Source organism: Thalassophryne amazonica, chromosome 8, assembly GCF_902500255.1.
Source record: "Thalassophryne amazonica chromosome 8, fThaAma1.1, whole genome shotgun sequence".
In the NCBI taxonomy this organism is placed as follows: Eukaryota; Metazoa; Chordata; class Actinopteri; order Batrachoidiformes; family Batrachoididae; genus Thalassophryne; species Thalassophryne amazonica.
In genome coordinates, this window is record NC_047110.1 from 719402 (window position 1) to 745896 (window position 26495).

General features: G+C 42.9%; 1 protein-coding gene across 1 annotated transcript; it reads left to right on the forward strand.

Annotated features, from left to right (window-relative positions):
* On the forward strand, positions 1–25763 carry vps4a (vacuolar protein sorting 4 homolog A). Its single transcript, XM_034175659.1, has 11 exons — positions 1–191; positions 8300–8411; positions 13974–14118; positions 14202–14263; positions 17237–17356; positions 18387–18543; positions 20562–20710; positions 21137–21218; positions 21672–21891; positions 22298–22438; positions 25297–25763. Exons 1-11 carry the CDS (start codon positions 171–173, stop codon positions 25396–25398), a joined length of 1311 nt encoding a protein of 436 aa, XP_034031550.1. The 5' UTR covers positions 1–170; the 3' UTR covers positions 25399–25763.
* Positions 25764–26495: the final 732 nt, after the last annotated feature.

Here is a 26495-nt window from a genome sequence, read left to right on the forward strand (position 1 = left end):
ATTGTGAAGGATTTAGCCGGTATTATCGTTTGTTTTGTAGGGAGCTTGTTAGGAGCTGTCACCGTCTTTTGTCATGTCAACAACAAACTGTCTCCTTCTGCTCGGTTAACGGCTGCGTCACTTCACCGACGACCGGAGGACAGAAACGTGCGCGGACAGCAGGAGATGAAATGACAACGTCAACACTTCAGGTTATCAGCAAACTCCTGAGCAGCTAATTGCTGCCAGCGGCCCGCAGCTAGCTAACCGAATAAAGACAGCAGCTAACGCTAGCGCCTGTTAGCTTGACCATCTTAAACAAATAAAAGCTTCAACAGCACGTCTTCAAGTACGTGCTGTTAGCGTGCATTAATTTTGTGGATAATTGTCAAGTGTTGAAGGTAGCTAACGGTGTTAGCGGTGAAAGGAGCCGCTAAGGTAACTATGGGCTGTGTCTCCATAAATAACAGACTGATGACCACCGACGCGTTTGCTGTCGACGGACTGCAGGCGGTCTGTGGACGGACTGATGATGACTGACGCGTTTGCTGACCACGGACTGCAGGTGGTCTGTGGACGGACTGATGATGACCGACGCGTTTGCTGTCGACGGACTGCAGGTGGTCTGTGGACAGACTGATGGCCACCGACGCGTTTGCTGTCGACGGACTGCAGGCGGTCTGTGGACAGACTGATAACCACTGACGCGTTTGCTCTCGACGGACTGCAGGCGGTCTGTGGACAGACTGATGACGACCGACGCGTTTGCTCTCGACGGACTGCAGGCGGTCTGTGGACAGACTGATAACCACCGACGCGTTTGCTGACCACGGACTGCAGGCGGTCTGTGGACGGACTGATGATGACCGACGCGTTTGCTGACCACGGACTGCAGGTGGTCTGTGGACGGACTGATGATGACCGACGCGTTTGCTGTCGACGGACTGCAGGTGGTCTGTGGACAGACTGATGGCCACCGACGCGTTTGCTGTTGACGGACTGCAGGCGGTCTGTGGACAGACTGATAACCACCGACGCGTTTGCTCTCGACGGACTGCAGGCGGTCTGTGGACAGACTGATGACCACCGACGCGTTTGCTCTCGACGGACTGCAGGCGGTCTGTGGACAGACTGATGACGACCGGCGCGTTTGCTGTCGACAGACTGCAGGCGGTCTGTGGACAGACTGATGACGACCGGCGCGTTTGCTGTCGACGGACTGCAGGCGGTCTACACACAACACCCCATAATAACAACATGAGAAAAAAAGTTTGCTGCTTTTTTTATTTTTGTAAATTTATTAAAAATAAAAAAAACCCTCATGTACATAAGTATTCACAGCCTTTGTTCAATACTTTGTTGATGCACCTTTGGCAACAATTACAGCCTCAAGTCTTCTTGAATATGATGCCACAAGCTTGGTGCACCTATCTTTGGGTAGTTTGGTTCATTCCTCTTTGCAGCACCTGTCAAGCTCCATCAGGTTGGATGGGGAGCGTCGGTGCACAGACGCTCCCCACTCCAGAGATGTTCAGTCTGATTCAGGTCTGTGCTCTGGCTGGACCACTCAAGGACATTCACAGAGTTGTCCTGAAGCCACTCCTTTGATATCTTGGCTGTGTGCTTCGGGTCATTGTCTTGCTGAAAGATGAACTGTTGCCCCAGTCTGAGGTCAAGAGCGCTCTGGAGCAGGTTTTCATCCAGGATTTCTCTGTACATTGTTGTTCTCTGTACACTCTGTACATCTTAGGGACCTCATAGTACCATATCACCTTCTGTCTGATCATTTCTTAATAACATTTACATTTACTCTGATGGACTACCCAGCAGTGGGGAATAAGTTTCATTACACTAGAAGTCTTTCAGAAAGCGCTGTAACTAGGTTTAAGGATATGATTCCTTCTTTATGTTCTCTAATGCCATATACCAACACAGTGCAGAGTAGCTACCTAAACTCTGTAAGGGAGATAGAGTATCTCGTCAATAGTTTTACATCCTCATTGAAGACAACTTTGGATGCTGTAGCTCCTCTGAAAAAGAGAGCTTTAAATCAGAAGTGCCTGACTCCGTGGTATAACTCACAAACTCGCAGCTTAAAGCAGATAACCCGTAAGTTGGAGAGGAAATGGCGTCTCACTAATTTAGAAGATCTTCACTTAGCCTGGAAAAAGAGTCTGTTGCTCTATAAAAAAGCCCTCCGTAAAGCTAGGACATCTTACTACTCATCACTAATTGAAGAAAATAAGAACAACCCCAGGTTTCTTTTCAGCACTGTAGCCAGGCTGACAAAGAGTCAGAGCTCTATTGAGCCGAGTATTCCTTTAACTTTAACTAGTAATGACTTCATGACTTTCTTTGCTAATAAAATTTTAACTATTGGAGAAAAAATTACTCATAACCATCCCAAAGACGTATCGTTATCTTTGGCTGCTTTCAGTGATGCCGGTATTTGGTTAGACTCTTTCTCTCAGATTGTTCTGTCTGAGTTATTTTCATTAGTTACTTCATCCAAACCATCAACATGTCTATTAGACCCCATTCCTACCAGGCTGCTCAAGGAAGCCCTACCATTATTTAATGCTTCGATCTTAAATATGATCAATCTATCTTTATTAGTTGGCCATGTACCACAGGCTTTTAAGGTGGCAGTAATTAAACCATTACTTAAAAAGCCATGACTTGACCCAGCTATCTTAGCTAATTATAGGCCAATCTCCAACCTTCCTTTTCTCTCAAAAATTCTTGAAAGGGTAGTTGTAAAACAGCTAACTGATCATCTGCAGAGGAATGGTCTATTTGAAGAGTTTCAGTCAGGTTTTAGAATTCATCATAGTACAGAAACAGCATTAGTGAAGGTTACAAATGATCTTCTTATGGCCTCAGACAGTGGACTCATCTCTGTGCTTGTTCTGTTAGACCTCAGTGCTGCTTTTGATACTGTTGACCATAAAATTTTATTACAGAGATTAGAGCATGCCATAGGTATTAAAGGCACTGCGCTGCGGTGGTTTGAATCATATTTATCTAATAGATTACAACTTGTTCATGTAAATGGGGAATCTTCTTCACAGACTAAGGTTAATTATGGAGTTCCACAAGGTTCTATGCTAGGACCAATTTTATTCACTTTATACATGCTTCCTTTAGGCAGTATTATTAGACGGCATTGCTTAAATTTTCATTGTTACGCAGATGATACCCAGCTTTATCTATCCATGAAGCCAGAGGACACACACCAATTAGCTAAACTGCAGGATTGTCTTACAGACATAAAGACATGGATGACCTCTAATTTCCTGCTTTTAAACTCAGATAAAACTGAAGTTATTGTACTTGGCCCCACAAATCTTAGAAACATGGTGTCTAACCAGATCCTTACTCTGGATGGCATTACCCTGACCTCTAGTAATACTGTGAGAAATCTTGGAGTCATTTTTGATCAGGATATGTCATTCAAAACGCATATTAAACAAATATGTAGGACTGCTTTTTTGCATTTACGCAATATCTCTAAAATCAGAAAGGTCTTGTCTCAGAGTGATGCTGAAAAACTAATTCATGCATTTATTTCCTCTAGGCTGGACTATTGTAATTCATTATTATCAGGTTGTCCTAAAAGTTCCCTAAAAAGCCTTCAGTTAATTCAAAATGCTGCAGCTAGAGTACTGACGGGGACTAGAAGGAGAGAGCATATCTCACCCATATTGGCCTCTCTTCATTTGCTTCCTGTTAATTCTAGAATAGAATTTAAAATTCTTCTTCTTACTTATAAGGTTTTGAATAATCAGGTCCCATCTTATCTTAGGGACCTCGTAGTACCATATCACCCCAATAGAGCGCTTCGCTCTCAGACTGCAGGCTTACTTGTAGTTCCTAGGGTTTGTAAGAGTAGAATGGGAGGCAGAGCCTTCAGCTTTCAGGCTCCTCTCCTGTGGAACCAGCTCCCAAGTCAGATCAGGGAGACAGACACCCTCTCTACTTTTAAGATTAGGCTTAAAACTTTCCTTTTTGCTAAAGCTTATAGTTAGGGCTGGATCAGGTGACCCTGAACCATCCTTTAGTTATGCTGCTACAGACGTAGACTGCTGGGGGGTTCCCATGATGCACTGAGTGTTTCTTTCTCTTTTTGCTCTGTATGCACCACTCTGCATTTAATCATTAGTGATTGATCTCTGCTTCCCTCCACAGCATGTCTTTTTCCTGGTTCTCTCCCTCAGCCCCAACCAGTCCCAGCAGAAGACTGCCCCTCCCTGAGCCTGGTTCTACTGGAGGTTTCTTCCTGTTAAAAGGGAGTTTTTCCTTCCCACTGTCGCCAAGTGCTTGCTCACAGGGGGTCGTTTTGACCGTTGGGGTTTTTCCGTAATTATTGTATGGCTTTGCCTTACAATATAAAGCGCCTTGGGGCAACTGTTTGTTGTGATTTGGCGCTATATAAATAAAATTGATTTGATTTGATTTGATTGTTGCATTCATCTTTCCGTCAATCCTGACTAGTCTCCCAGTTCCTGTTGCTGATAAACATGCCCACAGCATGATGCTGCCACCACTATGCTTCACTGCAAACTGTTCCTTAACAACCCAAAGCAATAATTTGCATCCCAAAACAATAACTTTACTGAAATTGGAGCAACTTTAACTTTTTACCCCTGTACAAACTGAAACTGACCTTTGTCACCATTTGTAAATGGACTGCATGTATATAGTGCTTTTCCATCTCCATCAGACGCTCAAAGCTCTTTACATATCAACGCCTCACATTCATCCCGATGTGAAGCTGCTGTCTCACATCGGGATGAGCAGACAAATAATGTGATATAGTTTTCAACGTGATTGGAGCATTTTTACATTTTGACCTCTGTGTAATTCTTCATTGACCCCTACCTAGGGGAGGTGATGGGCTAGTGGTTAAGCGTTGGGCTTTAGACCAGAGGATCCTTGGTTCAAATCCCAGCCTGACCAGAAAGTCACTAAAGGCCCTTGGCAAGGTCCTTAATCCGCTAGTTGCTCCCAGTGTGTAGTGGGCACCTTGCATGGCAGCAGCCTGACATTAGGGTGAATGTGGGTCATTGATGTGTAAAGTGCTTTGAGCGTCTGATGTAGATGGAAAAGCGCTATATAAATGCAGTCCATTTACAGTTTACCTGGCTACAGCTACCACCCTGGGATGTTTATCGTACATTTTTTGTAGGCCCTGACACTGACATTGAGGCTGGATTCTAAGTGTCATTTGGTCGCCTTCAGTGGTACCAATCAGGTAAATTGATGACTGGCTCCTGGACTAATACAGGCCTGATTGGTGGATTGCTGCAGAGTTGGTTGTCCTTCTGGAAGGTTCTCCTCTCTCCACAGAGGAATGCTGGCGCTCTGACAGAGTGACCCTCAGGTTCTTGGTCATCTCCCTGACTAAGGCCCTTCTTAGTGCTGGGTATCAATCAAACATTTTTGATACCGGTACCAATATGATACCAATACTTTGATACCAGTTCCTGAACAATACTTTTTTCGATACCAATTTTATGAGAAATTCTAACAAAAATAAAATTACATTACACATAGTACAAATCTTGAGTTTTATTTTTCAGCCTTGGTAATTTTCCACTCCAAGCATCAGAAAAAATAAATGACAAATAATTTCCAGTGCAAAATTTTTCAATTTCAATTTATTTTCATTTATATAGGGCCAAATCACAACAGAGTTGCCTCAAGGTGCTTCACACAAGGCAGGCTTAACCTTATTAATCAAAAGAACACTTAAAAACACCATAGTTTTTGTCAAAAGCATTTCAAACATTTTGACAGGAATGTTACTCCATACCTCTGAGCTGAGCTCAGTCAGCTGTTGCACGTCATGTCGGATTTGCTGCTTCTGAAAGGCAGTGAAGCAACGAAGCAGCAGGTCAAAGCAGTGTTTCATTGCTTCACGCTTCAAAGTGATTCACGTATTAAGTTGCAGTAACATTAAGTAAATTTACTTGTTGGTATCCCAGACATAGTGCCATTGTTGGTACTCTCAGATGAAGTGGAGTCCGGTGGTGGAGATTTTGAATCAGGCTGCTCGTGCTCTGTAACATCCACAGGTGGACTTGAATGCTGAGAGGACTGCGGCTGCGAACCGCTTTTCTTTTGCACGTGATTAACATCTGAGAACCGAAACTTGGCACCGAAAGATGAGGCATGTTTTGATTCGCCGTACTACCAAAGCATTTCGGTCGGGGCCACAAAAGAACCGAAGTTCGGTACTCAGGCCTAGCCCTTCCCCCCCAATCGCTTAGTTTAGACGGGCGTCCAGCTCTAGGAAGAGTCCTGGTGGATCTGAACTTCTTCCATTTACGGATGATGGAGGCCACTGTGCTCATTGGGACCTTCAAAGCAGCAGAAATGTTTCTGTACCCTTCCCTAGATTTGTGCCTCCAGACAGTCCTGTCTCTGAGGTCTACAAACAATTCCTTTGACTTCATGCTTGGTTTGTGCTCTGACTGTCAGCTGTGGGACCTTATATGTAGACAGGTGTGTGTCTTTCCAAATCAGGTCCATTCAACTGAATTTACCCCAGGTGGACTCCAATTAAGCTGTAGAAACATTTCAAGGAAGATCAGTGGAAACAGGAGGCACCTGAGCTCAATTTTGAACTTTATGGCTGTAAAGACTGTAAATACTTTAATACTGTAAATATTGTAAATAAGACTGTAAATACGAGGTCTGTTAGAAAAGTATCGGACCTTTTTATTTTTTGCAAAAACCTGATGGATTTGAATCACGTGTGCTTGCATCAGGCAACCTTGAACCTTCATGCGCATGCGTGAACTTTTTCATGCCTGTCGATTGCATCATTTTCTGGTAAGCTGCCTTTGTGTGAGGACGTGTAGTGCGCTCGGCGGATTTTCATTGCAAGGAAAAAGGTGGAACGACTGGAGCAGCGCCGCATCAAATTTTGCCAGAAACTGGGCAACAGCCAGGTGGAAACCATTCGGATGATTCAGACGGCTTTCGGTGACTTTTCAGTTGTGTGACTATCCGAGAAATTGTGGAAGAGGTGGGCATGTCACAGCATGTCCTGTGAGACTTCAACACGGAGCTGCTTTGGCTCCGCCGTCAGCAGCTTCGTGCCGAAGCCTTTGGCACGGATTTCACCACCACTCTTTTCATGGCTAAATCTTCTGTCACAGTGAAATGTGCCGAAAAAGTGCTGATGTCCACCTCTTCCGCAGTTTTCGGATAGACACACGACGGTCCTGCATCACCACAGCGTTCACTTTGGAAATGATCTGGTCATTTCAGCATGTTCAGCATGCTTTTTCTGTTGTGGCTCCAAAGATGTAGAACGAGTTACCGCTCCACATCAGGCAGGCCTCTTCACTTTTTGTTTTTAAAACTAATCTTAAAACCCACTTTTATGCACTGGCTTTTAACCCGGAATGAGATCTTGATCTGTTTTGGTTGTTTTAACTGATTTTACTTGTTTTAGTAAATTTTTTGGGGGGGGGGGCGGCTTGGTTTTTTTTTTTTTTTTTTTTTTTGTACTTTGTGGTTTGTATGTCCCCTTGTGTACAGCACTTTGTTTCAGCTGTAGCTGTTTTTTCAAGTGCTTTATAAATAAAGTTGATTTGATTTGATGGCCGCCCGGAGCGTGGCTCGCTCTCCAACGTTGTGCGGACGTCTTTAAACCAGTTGTACCGCTCCTTAATCTGTGTGATGCTCATAGCATCGTCACTGAAAGCCGCTTGAATCTTCTGAATGGTTTCCACCTGGCTGTCGCCCAGTTTTTGGCAAAATTTGATGTGGCGCTGCTCCAGTCATTCCGTCTTTTTCCTTGCAATGAAAATCCGCCAAGCGCACTACACACGTCCTCACACAAAGGCTGCTTACCAGCAAATGACGCAATCAACAGGCGTGAAAAAGTTCACGCATGCGCACGAAGGTTCAAGGTTGGCTCATGCAAGCACACATGATTCAAATCCATCAGGTTTTTGCAAAAAAATAAAAAGGTCTGATACTTTTCTAACAGACCTCGTACTTTAAGACTGTAAATACCATGAATAAGACTGTAAATACTTCTGTACATGTAATTTCTTAGGATTTTTTTATTATTATTTTTATTTTAAATACATTTGCAAAAATAATACGTTTTTTCACATTGTCATTATGGGGTGTTGTGTGTAGAATTTTTGAGGGAAAAAATGAATTTACTTCATTTTGGAAGAAGGTTGAAACATAAAATGTGGAAAAAGTGAAGCGCTGTGAATACTTTGTGAATGCACTGTGATGGACCGCAGGTGGTCTGTGGACTGACTCATGATGACTGTGTCCCCTGTCTGTGTAGAAAGCCATTGACCTGGTGACCAAAGCCACAGAGGAAGACAAGGCAAAGAACTATGAGGAGGCCCTGCGCCTATACCAGCACGCTGTGGAGTATTTTCTCCACGCCATCAAATGTGAGTCCTCAGACATGATGCTCCTGTGTCACTTTCTCTTTGTGTCCATCGTTGTTACTCAAAGGACAAGCGGTCAAAATCTGTTCAATGCAACATAAATCAAATCAATTTTATTTATATAGCGCCAAATCACAACAAACAGTTGCCCCAAGGCGCTTTATATTGTAAGGCAAAGCCATACAGTAATTACGGAAAAACCCCAACGGTCAAAACGACCCCCTGTGAGCAAGCACTTGGCGACAGTGGGAAGGAAAAACTCCCTTTTAACAGGAAGAAACCTCCAGCAGAACCAGGCTCAGGGAGGGGCAGTCTTCTGCTGGGACTGGTTGGGGCTGAGGGGAGAGAATCAGGAAAAAGACATGCTGTGGAGGGGAGCAGAGATCAATCACTAATGATTAAATGCAGAGTGGTGCATACAGCAAAAAGAGAAAGAAACACTCAGTGCATCATGGGAACCCCCCAGCAGTCTAAGTCTATAGCAGCATAACTAAGGGATGGTTCAGGGTCACCTGATCCAGCCCTAACTATAAGCTTTAGCAAAAAGGAAAGTTTTAAGCCTAATCTTAAAAGTAGAGAGGGTGTCTGTCTCCCTGATCTGAATTGGGAGCTGGTTCCACAGGAGAGGAGCCTGAAAGCTGAAGGCTCTGCCTTCCATTCTACTCTTACAAACCCTAGGAACTACAAGTAAGCCTGCAGTCTGAGAGCGAAGCGCTCTATTGGGGTGATATGGTACTATGAGGTCCCTAAGATAAGATGGGACCTGATTATTCAAAACCTTATAAGTAAGAAGAAGAATTTTAAATTCTATTCTAGAATTAACAGGAAGCCAATGAAGAGAGGCCAATATGGGTGAGATATGCTCTCTCCTTCTAGTCCTTGTCAGTACTCTAGCTGCAGCATTTTAAATTAACTGAAGGCTTTTCAAGGAACTTTTAGGACAACCTGATAATAATGAATTACAATAGTCCAGCCTAGAGGAAATAAATGCATGAATTAGTTTTTCAGCATCACTCTGAGACAAGACCTTTCTAATTTTAGAGATATTGCGCAAATGCAAAAAAGCAGTCCTACATATTTGTTTAATATGCGCATTGAATGACATATCCTGATCAAAAATGACTCCAAGATTTCTCACAGTATTACTAGAGGTCAGGGTAATGCCATCCAGAGTAAGGATCTAGTTAGACACCATGTTTCTAAGATTTGTGGGGCCAAGTAAATGTCAGTACTTACTTTCCTGAAGTGCTTTCCTGTGAGACTGCACAATCGTAATTGTAGTCACAATATTCACCTGTGATGAAAGTGTGCGTTTTAAATAAATACACTGTTGTGGTTTGTGTGTCTGTGTACGCCGTCTCATTAAAACACAGACTGCCCCTACTGGATGCTGTAGGCCAGAGGTCTCAAACTGATCCCAGAAAGGGCCAAGATGGTGCAGGTTTTCTTTGCAACCAGGGGAGGTGATGGTCTAGTGATTAAGCATTGGGCTTGAGACCAGAGAATCCTTGGTTCAAATCCCAGCCTGACTGGAAAATCACTAAGGGCCCTTGGGCAAGTTCCTTAATCCCCTAGTTGCTCCTGGTGTGTAGAGAGTGCCTTGCATGTCAGCGCACTGACATTTGTGTGTGTGTGTCTGTGTGAATGGGTGAATGTGAGGCATGATTGTAAAGCGCTTTGAGCATCTGATGCAGATGGAAAAGCGCTGTATAAATGCAGTCTATTTACCGTTTACAACCCACTCCACCGGGTGACTTCACTGATTAATCTCACTGTGAGGAGATGGAATCACTTAATCAGTGAAATCACCTGGTGGAGTGGGTTGTTGCAAAGAAAACATGCACCCTCTCTGGAATCAGTTTGACACCTCTACTGTAGGCTTTGGGTCCTGTGTCCACAGTTTGTTGTTTTGTTTTTGTTTGTTTATTTGTTTTTTGTCCTCTTGTGGAAAAGTGCTGTGAGGATGCCCAGAAATGCTTCATCCTAGGGTTTCATCCCAGCATTTTCTTAAAAATAAGCGTTCCTTGTGGGACTGGTTTCTTGTGCCAACAATAAATGGTTAACAATTATTATGTACAATGATAAAAAGCACTCACCCTCAGCAGGTGTTTTTTTTTTTATCTCGGTCCGGATAGATTTTGCGCATCATGTCAGTTGATTGCACAGAGAAACAGCATAAACAAACTTCTACTTATGTGAGAGTGGGAAGTTTTGCTGCAGTGATCGGTTGCCAAAAAAGCTATGCACTGACAATCCAGCACCTTTCCGAAACACCAACTTAAAGTGCGTCAGTGATAATATTTTCTGTTTTGTTCTTGTTTTTTATTGCTGTCCATCAGTAAACTGGGTATTTTTGACTTGTGGACAAAATGTGACTGTTGGAGGACATGATGGTCTTGGGCTTCGATAAACACTAATTGGTGTTTTTCACCATTTTTCTGGTGTTTTATGGACCAAATAACTTGTGGATTAATCCAGAAAATTCAACCTCTATGAAATATATTAGGATTTTATTTTCTGGTTTTATTTTTTATTTTTTGGCTGATATGATGGAAAGAAGAAAGGTAGACAGTGTGGCTAGGAAGAGAAATGGTGTTGTGGTCATTTTAAAGGACATGTTGCACCAAAATCATAACAATTTAGATTTAGGCTGTTAGTGACCATCCGATGATCCACCCGGATTACTTTGTGCACATCTGTGACCGGTTTCAAAGTATACAGCATTTGCCACAAACAGCTACGGAGACGTCTGAAAACAAAGTACTCGTGAGTGCTTGGGTCTTTCCGACAAGTGACGTAGCTACCAGAAACGTCCCAGCGTGCACTTCAATGGAATGTAGCTGTTAACGTTAAGAACTGAGGCACAGATTAATTCCAGACTTTACATAAGTGTGATGTTGTGTTATGACGACTTGTTTTTAAGTGAAAACTGTTCATTTTTATGTAGTCACGGTAAAGGTTTGAGAAGGTTTCTGTTCAGCTGCACTGCCATGAATCATAAACACAATAACAATCTCTGCTCCAGGTTCAGCTTTGTGCACGTGCATGCTTCATTGATTGCCGGCTGCAGCTTCACCTCTCACGATTGTGGCACATTTAAATAATGTCCATTAACTCCTGGAAATACTGTATTCTGACTTTTTCCAGTGTAACAAGTCCATGTCCACAGCTTCAGTTAACCAGCATCCACACAAACAGCACACCATCACACTTTATGTCTCAAAATCAGACACTCTGAAAAAGTTAAAAGTTTCGGGGTGAAGTGTGTCATCTCCTCTCTGTAAATCCGAGCCATCACTTTCGAACGGCAGCTCAGAAGCCTCATTTTCGGACGGGGCAGGTTCGTTACCCTCTGTCTGTCGGTCATTGGGATGTTTCTGTTTTGCTAACAAGTGCGTCACACACTGAAAAAAGCCGAGAATTGCCGAGTGTGAATGTGAATGTTTTCCGGAAATGCACCTGCTAATGCTCAGAGTGAGAGGAATAAAATACATCAGCGATCACTAATTATTAGCACATGTGTGCAGAGAGACTTACAATCACGAGTACTTTCATGTTGTCTTGCTAACTGGGACGTTAGAAAACATGACACATATCCTTTAAAGGAAGAGTATGTTCAGAGTGTGTTGGAGGTAAAGCGAGTGTCGGACAGGGTGATGAGTGTGAAGTCAGAAATTGAAGGGTTGATGATGAATATCATCAGTGCATATGCCCCACAGGTAGGTAATGCGATGAAGGAGAATGAAGATTTTTAGTGTGTGTTAGATGAGGTGGTGGAGAGTGAACCCAAGCACAAAAGAGTGGTGATAGGAGCGGACTTCAATGGGCATGTTGGTGAAGGGAACAGAGGTGATGAGGACGTAATGGGTAGATATGGTTTCAAGGATAGGAATGTGGAAGGACAGATGGTCGTTGATTTTGCTAAAAGGATGGAAATGGCTGTGGTGAACACCTACTTTAAGAAAAGGGAGGGGTCACAGGCTGACATATGAGTGGAGGAAGGTGCACACAGGTGGACTGTATTCTGTTTCGGAGATGCAGCTGAAAGAAATTGGAGACTATAAGGTGGTGGCAGGAGAGAGAGTAGCTAGACAGTATAGGCTGGTGGTTTGTAGGATGACTTTAGATGTGAAGAAGAAGAAGAGATTGAGAGCTTAACAAAGGATAAGATGGTGGAAACTGAAGGAGGAAGACTGTGTGAAATTCAGCGAGCAGGTGAGAGAGGCACTGGATGGAGGGGAAGCAATTTTGGACAACTGGAAAAGTACTGCAGATGTGGTGAAGGAGACAGACAGGAAGGTACTGGGTGTGACATCTGGACAGTGGAAGGAAGACAAGAAGACTTAGTGATGGAACGAAGATGTCCAGGAAAGCATAACAAGAAAGAACTTGACAACACAGAATTGGTATAGTCAGAGAGATGAAGAAACCAGTTACAGTGGTGGCTCCAGAGATTTTTTTTTTGTCTGCAGGTAATAAGGGCCCGTGTGTCACGACGGCTCTCTGCTACACCTCTGGAACATTTGCAGGCGTGTGTACACATAGCCACATTCTGATCTGCGACAGTCGCTAACGACATACAGAACGACCAAAATCACACACGCAAACCTGGGCTACTGTTCAATACACACATTCACAGACCTACACATGTAGTCTACAGCCTCAGGAGAAAAATGGCAACATCATTGATGTCTTCATAACAGCACAATGCACCTGTTGTTGTGGTTAAGAGCAAAATCATCAATGATTTGGTTGCTGTCCAGAGGTAGTGTTCTCTGAGGTGTAAATGCCAGGAGTGACACAGGGTCACTGGTTTGTCTGTGCCTTCTGCTGTTCCTCAGGTAGTTCTTTAGGCCACACAGTCTTCATTTCTTTACAGTTCCACTCATGGATATTTGGGCAGCAAAAACTGAACCATTTCAGCAACTTGAAACTACACTCACTGCAGTACGACATCATCATTGATGCTGAAATACTTGTCCATGCCTTTGTCTCCTCTGGGCTACTGTAACTCTCTGCTCTTTGGGATCTCTGGAAAAAAAAAACCTTCAAAGGCCCCAATACTTTCAAAACAGTGCAGCTAGAATTCTGATGAGAGTATATAATCAGGAATACATTACACCTATACTCCATAACCTTCACTGGCTCCCCATCACCTACAGAATCCAATTTAAGATTGCTCTCAACACTGACCAATGCATCCATGGTAATGCCCCCACATACCTCAAAGACCTCCTCACTCCCCACACATCCTTCCATTCCCTCCGTGCAAACACCACTTATCGTCTCCGTCTCTCTCGCACCAAACGTCTCACCATGGGAGACAGGGCCTTCTGTTCAGCTGCCCCTCATATTTGGAACTCCCTCCCTGACCATCTGAGGGCTCCACAGACTGTGGAAGCTTTTAAAAAAGTCTCAGGACATACCTGTTTAGACAGGCCTATCACAGGTCTCAATAATTTTAATCTGTTGCATCTTAGCATCTTAACGTCGTATCTGCAACCTAACTTGTTAAGCTTTCCTCCCTGTGATTCCTTCTGTGCGTTTCTCTTATGGCTCCTTCAGATGAGGCCCACAGCGACAAGGCAAAAGAGAGCATACGAGCAAAGTGTATGCAGTATCTAGACCGAGCAGAGAAACTTAAGGACTACCTGAAGAACAAAGACAAGCAGAGCAAGAAGCCCGTAAAGGAGGCGCAGAGCAATGACAAGTATGTCGTGGCAGGTCGTGTTTGCAGGTGTACAGTGTGACAGTGTTCCGTTTTGTGATCGCGCTTGTTTTGCTCCATCACAGGAGTGATAGTGACAGTGAGGGTGAAAACCCTGAGAAGAAGAAGCTGCAGGAGCAACTTATGGGTGAGTGTTTGCCCGGATGATGTTTGTACGTTTCTTTACTGTTTTGTCCTGTACTTGTTCGTTAGCGTGCCAGTGGACGTCCAGTAAACATTGGTTTTGTTTGTCTTCTGTTTGTGTCCCAAAACGCTGTTCACCTGCATTCGTGGTTGTCAGTTCGTACCATCAGAGCCCCAAATCCTCCGCAGACCAACAGATTAGGCGATTTTTTTTGTTTTTCCCCCACCGGACAAATGATTTCAATCTGTCACTAATCAGTTTACTTGATCTGTCACAGTGTGATGACACCTCAAACTGCATAGAATTTATCTATTATATGATGGGTGTAAGTCTGCTGAAGATGTTGGAGCCCACCTGTTCTGGACGTGTCCATAGCTGTATGTCTCCTGGTGTGAAGTATTCAAGTGGTTTTGTGAGCTGTATGATTGTGTGTTTCAGCCTGTGTCTCAGTCCCTCTTGACCTTTGACCTCCCTGTCCAGAGAGCTCTGCTCTGTACTCAATGATCATAGCTAAGAGACTGATTTTAAGGCTCAGCAAATCGACAACATCGCCTCATTTCAAGGCTCGGCTCGCAGAACTTACCATCTTTTCTGAATATAATTTACTTTTATTTTTACTATTTCGTGAGGTCCTGCAGCTTTTATGCCAAAATATCACACATTCATTGTTAATAAAAATAACTGTAATGACTATTTATATCAGACTTTCCCAGGAATGAAAGCACGAAACAAAATAAACTCTAATAAACAGGGATGCCAGGAGTACCTTTAGGGGCTTTCACAGTGGCATATTCGTAGAGCTGCTCACTGCAGCGTTGTTTCATTTAAATACGGCTGAAATACGAGCGTACTCAGCCTTTAACAGTGTTCGTTCATACTTGCAGCTGCTTGTGTTCGCGTTTTAATGTGTGCACACAGTCACGTGTGCCATGCTGCACCAGTTTCAGTGCTATTTTCTGCCTCTGTGGAAGTGCGCTCTGTTCTCTACTGCATGGTGTGGAGTCATTTACCATTATTATTATTTTTTTTTTTTTTTTGCAGCGAGTGCGCGTTTATTTTAGAGTCACAGCTCTTTTCAGCTTTGATCAGACTGATCGATCAGGGCGTTTGATGAGCGCACCGACATGCAGCGAGTGCGCGTTTATTTTAAAGAGTCGCAGCTCTGATTAGACACAGATAGAGAGAGAGGGAGGGAGAGCGTGCACGCGCGAGAGAGCTGGTTTATTTTATTTTATTTTAAGGAGTCTGATAGAGGAGAGAGAGCGGGTTTATTTTAAGGAGACTCAGACTCCTCAAAATAAAAAATCGCTCTCTGTCAGAGAGAGAGAGCGAGCGCGCACGAGAGAGCGCTTTTATAAAATGATGCGACACAGTGAAATAGTCCTCATATATAATTAGTCCAGTATGATAAGTGAAGCAATGATCTTGTGATACAGTGTTATAGGTGGAGATCACATCGACTAAATATAAACCTTATATGGTCTGACAGTTCAGTGGACATAGAACATTGGATTATACATGTACATGTATGTTTGTTGACAAGTGTGCCATGCTGAAAGTGGAGAATTCTGAAAATCAAGTAAGTCTAGTTATGAAAAAATATTTTGGTCACAAAAATACACATGTACAGTAGATGGTCTTAGTAAGGGTTTACAGTTTGAATTATAGATATGAACAGCTGGCATTTATAGTAGTTTTTAATATCATTTTAGTGCAATTTACATGTTTTAAAACAGCAAAAATGCTTTGGCTCTGCCCTGGACCCGCCGGGGCCTGCAGCCCCTGGACCCTGGCTTATTTTCCTCTGAAAATCGAATTTGCCAATGTCATCCCTGAATAAAAACAAAAGAATAGTACACAACAATGCAAAAAAAAGAAAGGAAAAATCCAAAGTTAAAGGGCGTATAATACACAAAAAGTGTGACTTGTACCCCAGTGCGATTTATATTTGACTTTTTCCTCTTCATTTTTTGAACCTTAACAAGGATAATATTTGGCAGCAATCTCCCACAGTTTGATGGAGCTCCTGGACAGTCACAAGGTTCACAGTGGGCAACTCGCCTCCCTGGTTTTTGTTGTTTTTGTCTAATTTATGATTTAAAGCTGTGCACCGCACTCACGATCACTACGGTGATAATTACAAACCTCTCTCTTTTCTCCCACAAATCTCAAAAACTGTAGAAAAACGTTTCAGTAAGAGATTGGAGAACGTTATAATTTAATAACTTAAATAATATAAGTATGTAATGAGTTAATTAATAATCAGGAAGTTAAGTATATAACGGTAGACGAGGGGTGACCTTTTGAGCATTTAAAACAGAAGAAGGGCTCGGATTTGATGAGCATTTCTGTGTCTTTCTGCTTCTTCTTGAACATACAGCATTTCTTTTTTTGTTTTTTGTTTTTGTGATCAAGATTAAGTGATGTACTTTGCTTTCCTTTTTATGTACTACAATACATTGTGTCTGTTGATTGTTCGAGACACTAAACAAAGGTGCTAGAAAAATAACTGCAGTAAATTTAAAGAAGAATTTTCAGCACACCTGGATCCATGCAATTCTTTTTTTTTACCCAAGCTTTTGGTCAGACAACCTTCTTCAGGGCATTGCAGTGCACATAAACAAAAATGTGTATAAAATGCTGAACGGGCTACTCAGAGCTGAGATTAATCTTTTTTTTTCTCCCCAGTATGATTTAACATGTCTGATTTATATGAGGTTTTTATTTTCTTTTGTTCTGGTTTAAGGACTCGTGTTCAGCTTTCAGTTGTTCTGCCTCTTAAAAAATAATCACCATGTTGCCTTTTATGTCTTTAATGTTGATGGTATGAAATCAAAAAGGGAAATCTCCTTTCGAGATGTCCCGCTGATAAATTATAGACTGTGTGGGCTGAAAGTAGATTGGGTGAGTTTGCACATGTCTTAAATGTCTCTGACCCACTTTTTGATCAGTAGAAGCTGTGTTTGGATGATCCAGGTGCTATTGTTATGGAGAAACCAAATGTCAGATGGAATGACGTGGCTGGACTGGAGGGGGCCAAGGAAGCCCTGAAGGAGGCGGTGATACTGCCCATCAAATTCCCCCACCTCTTCACAGGTATCCTGTTTTATTTGTGCCCTTCTTCAGTTTGCCTCCTTAAAACATAATTTCCTTTGCAGAGGTAAGAAGAGGCCTTTAAGTGGTGCTCTCCCTGACTGCACCGCCCAGCCGTTTGCTGTCCCTCAGATTACACTGTTACTGAATCACATCTCACAAAACTTTGCTACCAAAGTGCATCAGAATGCTGAGGTTTGCTGCCCAGAAATATCTTCCAAAAGAAGTTCAGGGTTGGTTTTTTTTTTGTTGTCATTGTTGTTTTTCTTTCTTTCTTTTCCAGACCTTAATTTCATCACTGTTATTCCCAGATTAAACATTATGCCAATATTTAAACATTTGATGCAAGGTTGTATTTTAGCAGGTTTATTTTCATTAGTCACAGAAATGGTGAAACAGGAGTAGAGCCGCGCACCGGAGAAGTGGACAGGAGAAGGTTCAGTGAAGCATTTTGTGGAGGCCAAAAACAAACAAAAAAATTTACAACCATATAAATATTTTTGGAGTCGAGGTCAAAACATGTTTCCAGTCATTTTAGCAGGCACGGTCAGCTGGAGGAAACAGGAGCATGGAGACTATTTAAGACCAGCTTATGGTCTCCAGCTTCAGAGATTGTTCAGTCGTGACTGTTTTTATTTATTTTGTTGCTGTTACCGTGGTCACCCCAGTTTGTGAGAGTGTTCCAGTGCAACCTGCAGAAACTAGTATCTTATAAAACCTTGACACCAAGCTAGACCTCGTAGTCAATGGTTCTTGAGCTGTGGCGTAACTTCCAAGGTAGCGTGGGTCAGTGGGTTGAATACAGTCTTGTTTGCATCCTTTTTCAGAGGACACACAGGTTTGCACATTGACATTACAACAATTAAATGTTTCAATTGACTATGAAACATCATTTTAACAAGGTGCCCCTCCCCCACAAAAATTCTTGATTTTAATTAAGAAGTCTAGAACTCTGGACTGACAGCCCAAATAATTTTGTTGTTTATCAAACAGCATGATGTGTGACCGGCTCTACATATGCTTCTTTTCTCAGGCAAGCGGACTCCATGGAGAGGAATCCTGCTGTTTGGGCCTCCCGGCACAGGGAAGTCGTACCTGGCCAAGGCTGTGGCCACGGAGGCCAACAACTCCACCTTCTTTTCGGTGTCATCCTCTGACCTCATGTCCAAATGGCTGGGCGAGAGTGAGAAGTATGTCTCAGTTTCCTGATGGTGCTGCTTTCTAAAGTCACTGTACCTTCCACACTGGGAAGCCCTGAGAACATGATCAGCACTAACAGACCAGCAGTTGACACTTTGTCAAAAAGAACGTTAATCTCATAATGTTAATTGTCACTGAGTTTAACCAGTATGTGGAACTGGGAAACAACATGACCAGATCCACGCCAGAACCTTCTGCTGGGGAGACATACTGAGGTCCATTGGACTGGTGCTTATCTCAGGATACTGCAGCGTGAAGTGGATGAAAGTCTGACCCTCCCTGAGTGGGACACCATTCCATTGCAGGTTACATTCCCAGCCAAGGTCAGTGACCAGTTACAGCTGAGTGGTCTGGGACATTGGGAATAAAGTATCCTGTCCACAGACACACACGAGGAGCCTGAGGGACAGACCTGGACTCAAACCTTAGTCTACACATTGGTAGTCCAACTCTTGTTCCACAGACACACCTGGTCTTCAAGTGGACAGTTAGGTGCATTTGTTATGATGCCCTCCCTCCTCCCTGTTCACCCTGGTCTTCTTCCTGCTGGTGCCACTGCTGCGCCTCTGGGTGCAGTGGCCTCTTGGTTCTTGCGGTTCTGGAGGAACTGGGAATCGTGCAGCTTTTGTCTGCTGCATCAGCTGTCATACAGCTTTGTGGTGCAGTGGGACAGAGAAGGATTTTCTTCAAAAGACGTGACAAAAAGAAGACATGTCCCGTGTTTCTGGACAGTTTAATCAGCAGACGTTTTCATGTCTGCACACAGTTGTTGACCCCACCTGCAGGAGACAACATAACACATGCACGCAGTCGTTAGTACACATTGGTGTCATACACGGATGAGCGTTTGGAACAACGTGCCAGTGTCATAGACCGAACCCCCCCCCCCAAAAAAATTGCTCCGCCCTGCCTTCACTGTGCATACATCATTTGGGACCACAGCAACTCGTCTGAGTCTCTACACCCACAGCGATCAAAGGGAATCATGTGATTATTAACCATCAGATGACAAAGTAAAACCTCTTAAATTATTCTAAAGTCAGTTTGAAGCAGAGATGAGGCGATAATCAATGAGTCGTTGCTGGTGCTTTGAAATAACTCAGGTGCAGTGAACACAGCAGCTAGCAGCTTGTGTAGCCGCGGCGCTCTGATCGCTTCCTCTGTTTTTTATTATGTAATAGTGCTGAATTTATGTGGAAGTGATTGTTGTAGAAAAGCTTCAGATATTTGTGGCTGAGACAGATGATGACTGGAGGCAGTTTGAAGCAGAAACGAGGTGATAATTGGTGAACTGCGGCTGATGACTCGTGCAGTGAAGACAGGGCGGACCGATTTTTAGAGGCGGACCATTCGGTCTGCGACACCACTACTGAGTCCTCACGGCGGAGGGCTGTGCACCCGTTATCACTTGAGGAATGACACCTGTGTGGATGTTGGTCAGAATGTGGGAGGACTTTGAAGGGCGAAAATTCAGCCAGGACAAGTCTGTATGACCAGGCCTGTAGGGGGCGCCCCACAACAGCCACAGATGCACATCAAGTGTGGGTGTGATGGCAAAGTCCACAGAATTTCTGGAACACAGCAAGACTGTGAACTCTGACCAGTATGTGGACACTCTGTAAAAGCTGTGCATGAAGCAAGTTCATCTCAGAAAAGACGCAGTTCTTCCATGTGACAGCACTCGTACACACACAAACACACACACACGAGTAGACAAACACAGGATTCACTGCACCGGGTCAGATCTTCCCACACCCTCTGTGCCGTCTGGATCACAAGATATGGGATTACTGTATCTTGCTTGTTGTTGAATAGTTGGGTGGGAGGCAGAACTTTTCAGCCGACCCTTGTGTGTTTGGAAACAGGTTCTGTGGTTGAAGAGTCTGTGTTGTCATGTGGGAAAATGTTGACTCCTGGTCTGTCTATATCCTGTGGTGGCTGTACTCGTCCTCCTCACTGCGTGATGGATCATGTGGCTTTCTCTTTTCAATAACTCTGCCTCTGTTAGGCTGGTGAAGAACCTGTTCGATTTGGCTCGCCAGCACAAACCCTCAATCATCTTCATTGATGAAGTGGACTCCCTGTGTGGCTCCAGAAACGAAAACGAAAGTGAGGCCGCCCGCCGCATAAAGACAGAGTTCCTGGTACAGATGCAAGGTGAGCAACACAAGCCAAGATCAGAATGGTGGTTCAGTCCAAAAATCCCATCCCAGAGTGTCTCTGTAATCTGTCACATCAAAGGTTTTATAGACTCATAAAACCAAGATTATCATTTATCAACATGCCAAAGTCCAAAGTGCAGAATGATGGGAGCTGCTGGTCACGTCATGGCTGCTGCTGGAACAACGTCAGGGGTCTTTATTGATGACGGCAGCAGCAGAAGACATTCATTAATACAACTACTCAGCTAAGGACTTGAAGGAGCAAACGTTTGCCAGCACACATTGAGCGGTGTGAGCGTTAAACCCAGAGGTGTCCGACTTTATGAAGCCGATAGTCGCGGGTAAAGGCCCCTCCCATAATGTGTATTTAAATGTACCAATAACTCTGATCCCACTTTTTTTTGTTTGTTTGTTTTTGTAGGTGTTGGAAGCAACAATGATGGCATCCTGGTGCTGGGAGCCACCAACATACCCTGGGTATTAGATGCTGCTATTCGCAGAAGGTTAGAGGTCATTTAAATAGTCCAGTGTTAACTGTGTATATTTTATTTCTTTTTCTCTTCATACGATTATCATCATTTTTGACCCTGTGCAGTTCTAAATGTCGATCTATGTGTAGCATGTGAATATTGTACAAATAATGAATGTTTATGAGTTCAGTTGAATTCTGTGACATATGTTACCCTGTAACATGATAACTAAGCGTGACACATGGTGCAAACTGTTCCTTTTGAACTATGACTGAGAGCAGCATATTCTCTGATACTTAAGAGATTTAGTTTTGAGGAGCTACGGGATGAAGGCTTGTACGGAACACTATGTGGATATGGAGTAGGTTTATTTGGGAATTAGACTGTGACCCTTGTGCCAGAACATGTGACCCAGCTCCTGAGGAACCCGCCTAGTTCTTTGAAGTTTTGAAAAAGTGGCCACTGTGTGGTTCTGTTGTGTACCAGGTTTGAGAAGCGGATCTACATCCCTCTGCCTGAGGAGCTCGCGCGAGCACAAATGTTTCGGCTTCATCTGGGCAACACGCCGCACAGCCTGAGTGACACAGATCTGCGGCAGCTGGCCCGAAAAACCGACGGGTACTCGGGAGCCGACATCAGCATCATAGTGCGGGATGCTCTCATGCAACCCGTCAGGAAGGTGCAGTCTGCCACACACTTCAAAAAGGTGAGATATACCCCCCCCCCCCCCCCCTACCGAGGTGACCGCCAAACAGACGAGAGATCAGCAGATGAATAAAAAAAAAATAATAATAATTTAAGGTTGGGGAATTTTCAAATTAAACAGCAAAATACACAAGTTCTCTTTATGCACTTTCTCACGTGTACATACACACACACACACACACACACACGTGATATAAATCATTTGGCCTTGAGTGCTAATCTGTGTCAGATTTGCATTGATGACCAGCAGGGGGAGCTAAATTATTGGTTTTACTTGTGACTGAACCTTCATGGGAACAGTTACTTATTTTTACATACAGTTTATCTGTTCACAGGAGGATTGTATCCTTCGTGACCGTTGACCTCTTTTCCTCTCCGGTGGTGTTTTTTTTTTTTTTGTCCTATAGGTTCGTGGCCCATCACGTAGCAACAACCAGGTGATGGTGGACGACCTCTTAACCCCTTGTTCCCCTGGAGATCCCGCTGCCATTGAGATGACGTGGATGGATGTGCCCAGTGATAAGCTCCTGGAACCCATCGTTTGTATGGTGAGATACACAACAGAGCAGCAGCAACACCGTCCAGAGGAACATACATAGTAGTATATAGTATACATAGAAACCAACGACAATTTGCTGAACGTGGGAAAATAAGTGAGCAAAAGTTGAATAAAAATCAAAGTATCCCATCAAAACGTAGAGTTTCAGTCTCTATGACGATTCCTCTGAGGTCAGGTCCGGTCTGGGAGCATACCCTGGTCACTGCCTGTTCTACAGCACAGAGCTGCTCCAGGTCCACCCAGACAGACAGCGTTCTGTCCAAAGTAACCATCGATCTGCTGCAGTCAGGTAAAACGTGGGCATGTCCTCGACCGTCTCCTGCTGCTGAGGAGAACCTGCGTGCTGCATCACGCACAGAGGAACGTGTCACATGGCCAAAATGTTGGCACTCATGAACCATGTTGGAAGCTCCACCTGACTGGAAGGTCACTCGCCAGCCAGAAGTCACATCTGTCAAAAAAATCGACTCTGTCTTCTCTGTGGAGCAGAGAACCTCGTTTGGAAGAGTGTGAAACACAGTGCGGCACTGCTGGTAGAGTCATGAACATGGTTTAGAACGGACACAATGAGCTCCTGCAGGTACGCAGTCATTCGGCCGCAGCGCAGCGTTTTTCAAAAAACGTTTGAAGATGTGCAGATGTTTTCTGCTGGAATATATTATAGGCTAAAATATTGCTTTATGTTGTAGCTCCACAGAATGACAAACATCAGCACTGTGTTTTTCAGAGTGAAAGTTGGACCTTGTTTCTCCATTATAGCTCTCTAGTAGGATGCAATCTTACTACATTCCCAGAAAATGTGCTGCTGACTTAGACTCCCACAGCTCCTCCAACACTGAGCCTTTTGAGGGTCGTTACATGACCTACTTTTAATACTGGGGTAACAAAAAAAAAAAAAATCAGACCTTGTTTTTCCATGCAAATTCCCTCCACAAACCTGAGCTTGAAGTCATGACCACAGCATTGCACATATTTAACCAGTTATCATCTGTTATTATTATTTTGTCTTTTTTTTCTCATCTAATTTTAATTTGTGTTGTATTAAGATTTCTCATCATTTGCAAACATGAGTATAATCTGGATGTCTGTTTCTTTGGAGCGTTTCCTTTGCATTAATTGAGAAGGATCTTAACCAGGCTGGTGTCCTCCTCTTCTAAAAACTTTGTTTTTATCATAATGCATGGGTTAAAGTTCTAACGATGCTAACGTGTTAGCATGTCTATGGCGTTTTCAATGTTAAAGTTAGCATTAAGCTGTTCGCATCTCAGCACGTTTGTGTGCATTTGTTTTCTGTATAATAATTAATGGTTCAGCGTTTGTTGTTGTAAAACAGTCAAATGTATTACAAATTGTAATATTTTTTTTTTATTTATTTTTATGTTAATAATAATAGCAACAACAATAATAATAGTAATAACTAATATTGCTACAATACAGTTTTAGAGAAATAGACAAAAAGAACCTGATAAAACAAAACAGAAGAGATAAAACCAACTAACAATGAACATAAATAAATAAATATAGAAATAAATAGCTGTTTCCTGTGAACACCTATTGACTCTTAAACCTCCACTTCATCCCCGTTTTATTTAAGTTTAATGACAGTTTGTTTCAGTCAAACCACATCTAAGCTGTGTGTTTAAACAAGAAAAAATAAAATTCAGTAAACTGCCCATTTGTCTTTTTTCATGAAAATAACTTAAAAGATCACATATTACACTTTAGTCAGGCCTTTAAAATACTTTTGTGGACTCTTGCTGTAATATGTTGTCAGTGGTTGAGATAGTTTCTGTAAGCATCTAAAAATGCTCATAATCGGGTGAAACCTGATAGAAATCTTTGTGGTGTGTCGGTGATGTATGTATGTGCAAAATAAAACAAAACACTACTCCAGGTATGTTTTTGATGAGAATATAACATAACTTTGTTACAAGCTCAAACGATGTTGCGTGATAAAGGCCTTTTAATAATATCTCACTTAAAGAAATAATGGCAAAACTCACGTAAGTAAAAAACAATCGAAAAAATAATCCACCGATTAATCGATTACTAAAATAATCGTTAGTTGCAGCCCTAGTTTGTTTTAGGAGTGAGAGCATTTTACAGATTAAATGTGAATAAGCCAGTTTTGAGTTTCTCAGTGCACATGTGTTTTCAAAACTGGTGACAGTGTTACTTTGTGCACAGCAGAACAACGTTGTCAGTTGCTTTAGGCCCTAATTTTGTATTTTATTGACTGTACAGCAGCGACACAGCACCCGTTTGGTGCATTTACCGGGTTAGAACAGATCAAAATACTACAGAAGACAAAGAATTTTTACTTGACACCTTGAAGTGAGTTTTCTTTGTTTCAGAGGGCTTCATACCCATTACAATTCACCAGAATATACAAAATTTGACTTGACCCCCCCAGAATCAAGATATACCCCCCCACCACCACCACCACCCTTTTATGTACCTTTATGTTCAGGTTTTGCATTCTTTTTATGGTTTGTCTCTCTGTCTCCTTAGAGGCTATTTAGAATAGATTTGTGTCCTGTATAATGAGTTTATTGTATTTATTGAGGGGAAAAAAGGAGTGTGTGCCCCCAATACACCACATTTTAGGGAATTGCATTGATTTTTGCCAGTAAAAAAATTCAGTTGGATGAATATGTATTGCTTTAACCCATGCTTTAATGTCTCTGATTGATTGTTATAAGAATAGTCCAGCAGGTAGAAGAAAAGCACCATCTTCAGACCCGTGTGGTCACGTCTGTTTTCTGTCTGTTTTTTAAGCAGGAAACTGTTTTCTTGGGTGACTTTGTCTCTAACGTGATTCAAACTGTTTCTCTGTCTGTCCTGCAGTCAGACATGCTCCGCTCTCTGTCCACCACCCGACCCACAGTCAACACTGAAGACCTACTGAAGGTCAAGAAGTTCACAGAAGACTTTGGGATGGAAGGCTGACTGACTGACTCCGCCTCCTTGTCATGTTGGGTTTGCTCCACCACATGCTTGGTTCATTTCCTGCCAAGCATCCCGGAGTATAAAAAGCCAGACCGTGCACTCTCCCTCCTACGTCACCTCCGTGTTTGAAGTCTGCGGAGGATGGCGTGCTCTAATCCACGTCAGTATTTGGACAGTAGAGTCCGTCCCCTCATGTAAGACTACAACATACTCATTACAACCTTGTTTAGTTGTTTAAGCCGCTTTGGGCCACAAACGAGGTCATGGTTGTGCACTTTGATTCCAGTGAAGAACTTTTGGAAGTTTGACTGCTCGGCATGTTGCTGTGTGGATTCATGTTTTATTAAACTCCTGTGTTTCATGTCTGTCATCTTGGCGTTTTGTTTCAATTGTGACTTGTTCACATTTTAATGGGGTGGGGGCAGGTGGTGACTATGGTAATCTTAGAAATAAGTGAATAAGGTTAAACCAAAGTAAAGAAACTGCAAATTGACATTAACATAAAAGAAAACTACAGAACGACAAGTTGAAACTTTTACACAAACTGTGAACTACATCTTTCACAGGGATGCTATATTCTTGAACTAGCAAAGGTTTTGAGTCATGATCACCCAACAAACATTTTATTGCAACAGTCTCAAGAAATGTTGGGAAGATGGAAACAACTTAAGGAGACGACGACCAACCTGTTGCCTATATTAGTAGGTATTTTTATTAGACATCTTGTTAGCTTGTGAGCCACATTAGCTCTCTTTCTTTGCTGACTAATTTGCACCAAAAAGGGAAGACCAGGAAATAGTTGCTTTTTTTCCAGATTAGAAGCTTGTTTAACGAGCAGATCACTTAATAATTGCAATAGCACAAGAAGTGGTTGACTGAGACTGAACATACACTCAACAAAAATATAAACGCAACGCTTTTGGTTTTGCTCCCATTTTGTATGAGATGAACTCAAAGATCTAAAACTTTTTCCACATACACAATATCACCATTTCCCTCAAATATTGTTCACAAACCAGTCTAAATCTGTGATAGTGAGCACTTCTCCTTTGCTGAGATAATCCATCCCACCTCACAGGTGTGCCATATCAAGATGC